The 2,500-nt window shown below is 51.9% G+C and overlaps 1 protein-coding gene across 1 annotated transcript in view; it reads left to right on the top strand.

The window, feature by feature from the left end:
- Positions 1 to 2,500, top strand: part of tnfrsf19 (tumor necrosis factor receptor superfamily, member 19) — a 29,315-nt gene that overhangs the window by 24,347 nt on the left and 2,468 nt on the right. Inside the window, exons 8-9 of the mRNA XM_062552690.1 lie at positions 1 to 52; positions 1,009 to 1,357. The exon at positions 1 to 52 is cut by the window's left edge and continues 54 nt beyond it. Of these exons, the coding sequence (XP_062408674.1) occupies positions 1 to 52; positions 1,009 to 1,348 (392 nt within the window). The 3' untranslated portion in view covers positions 1,349 to 1,357. The remainder of the gene's footprint in view (positions 53 to 1,008; positions 1,358 to 2,500) is intronic.

The raw sequence follows: 2,500 nt of genomic DNA, 5'->3' as shown, positions 1-2,500 counted from the left end.
GCAGCGGAACCTCCAGCCCCTTCCAGTCCCACGACAGCCTCAACGACGACAGGTAAGCAGAGAACCCATAAAGAACCGCCCGGCCTCAAAGAACCCCAGTGACGCCATCTCTTAGAACCGCTCGGCCTCAAAGAACCCCAATGACGCCATCTCTTGTTACTGCAGGACCGCGGGAGTGTTCTGTGTCAGACACAGCAGTCGGGATGGGCTTAGTGCCGGGCCTTTGGTGTCCCGATAGCAGAGGGGGAAAAAAAACTCGTTGGCAGCTGCCTCTTCAAAGCGTTGGCAGCGCTCGTTATTCACCAACTGGTGGTGCAGAGGAGGAGAACTTGGTTTCTGGGCGTGGCGGTTATTTTTGGCAGACACAATCAAATATCCGCAGCCCTGTCAAGGGCTTTTGGGTCACATAGTTTCGACCACAGTGTCTCACAGAGATTGTCCTTGGCAGGAGCGCGGCTCGTCTCTTTGCCCTGCACCTGTGCCAGCTCACTTGAATCAGGGATCCGCACGCACCGGCAGTTCACTCGGCTGGGGATTCACCGCCGAGGCTGCTTTTCTGCTCTTTTGTTTCTTTTTGTTCCGCACGTTGTACACAGTCTTTGAGCGCGTCTTTAGAATACAGGTCAGTGCAAGGGTGGCATCTGCAGTGCACTTGCGCCTTATGTTTACTGTTAACAAGTCTGTGTGTGTGTGTGGGGGAAAAATGCTTTTGAGCTACTAAGACTACACTTTTATTTATGAAAAGTGTGTATTTGAAGTGGAGGTCAGAAATAAGTGATATGTGGTCTGTGGTCAGCTCCTGGTGTGTGTGTGTTTGCGTGTGTTAGAAAAAGAGAGAGAGAGAGAAAGAGAGAGAGAGAAAGAGAAAGAGAAAGAGAGAGAGAGAGATTCCAGCAGCACCTCTGGCCTCAGGCCCGAGAGTTCAGTCCCCATCATTTCCTCCTAGATTTATGACCCTCTGTTCCTCTTTCTCTCTCTCTCTCTCTCTCTCTCCCTCTCTCTCCTCAGACACGCCATCCCATCGGCGGGGAGCAGCCTGCTGGATCTGGGAGCCCATCCAGACCCTCGACTGGACGCCCACCCCGAGGGGGCCTGGCCCCAGGCACTGGGCCCCTGTTCTGGGGTCGGAGCCTGCAGCAGCAGCAGTAGCGTCCCCAGCTGTGGGTCGAGGAAGAGGAGCAGAGATCCCGTGGAGGAAGAGACGGACGAGGGGCAGGGAGAGGAGGAAGAAGAAGAAGGAGGAGAAGAAGAGGAGGAGGAGGAGGAGGGAGGGATGAACGGAAGGCTGTCACCTGAGCTGAGGGAGGGCAGTGGCGCGTCGGACGGTTCATCTCTGGCTCAGCAGTAGCCGGTGGAGGTGAGGAGCTTCTAGCATCACGCACACATAAGGGGCCCTAATAGGCCTGGTCATCTCAACCCATAGGTCCGCTCCAAACAAACAAACAAACAAACAAACAAATCTTCTCTGTCTTACAAGGGAGCTACACCAGGGCGCATAACTGAAACGTTCTGTTTGCGACGCATACAGTACACTGCAGCAGTTAATAATCACTATAATCAATGGAAGTAGCTACACCAGACGTGACAGTGCCGCGTACATTCGAAAAAAAATAGATCAGTCTTCTAAAATGGATTTTACGCGTTACAAACGGAACGCTTCAGTAACGCGTCTTGTGTAGCTGTGCTGTTCTGTATCCAGTAGTGTACAGCCTCACGAAAAGCCAGTTTGTAGCGTCCAAGTTATCCAGTGTGATTCCAATGTAAACAAGCTTGGGGTTCTATTCATATTTAATCTCCAAACTAAACTGTATGCCTGACACAGACAGCTATGAATAATTCTGCTCTTCTCAAGACATATCATATTTACAGCGCTCTGGAATGTTTTCATTGTGTTTACATCTCTCTGTTGAGCAAACTAGTCAACAGACAGAGTGCAGATACAGTACAGATTACAACTTGCAATGCTGTCGGGAGCTGTGACGTCCATCCCTGAGTTCATGAGCCAGAGGAATGAGATTTTTTTCCGCGACTATTATGCATTATGCCGGGCTGATTAATTAGAGTGGCTTTTGGGAGGGATCAGAAAATGCCTCGCTAATCCGGCAGAAATTCCACCGATTCCCCCCACGCCGTTCACCTGCTGTGGCCGAGCACACCCTACGGTGCGTGGGGGCAAGGCGGCGGAAACACACACGTCTCACTGGCCAGGCCACAAAGGCCTCTCTCTCTCTCTCTCTCTCTCTCTCTCCCTCTCTCTGCGTGTCTCTCATTCCTCTGCTCGGCAGCACAATCAGTCATCAGGAACGAGTGTGTGTGTGTGTGTGTATGGGGGGGTGTCCATAAGGGTGTGTGCCATACCGAATAAAGCCAATAAGCAATCCCCAAACAACTGTGCCTTTGAGCACAGGAAGAGAGGAGAGAAATGAGCAAACACTTGAGCTGGCTTCAGCACACAAAGGGCCGGCCTGCACCCGAGTCTCCTACATGAAAGCACTGAGCT

The sequence above is a fragment of the Sardina pilchardus genome, chromosome 13 (assembly GCF_963854185.1).
Source record: "Sardina pilchardus chromosome 13, fSarPil1.1, whole genome shotgun sequence".
NCBI classification, from domain to species: domain Eukaryota; kingdom Metazoa; phylum Chordata; class Actinopteri; order Clupeiformes; family Clupeidae; genus Sardina; species Sardina pilchardus.
This window is presented reverse-complemented; position numbering and strand designations above follow the sequence as displayed.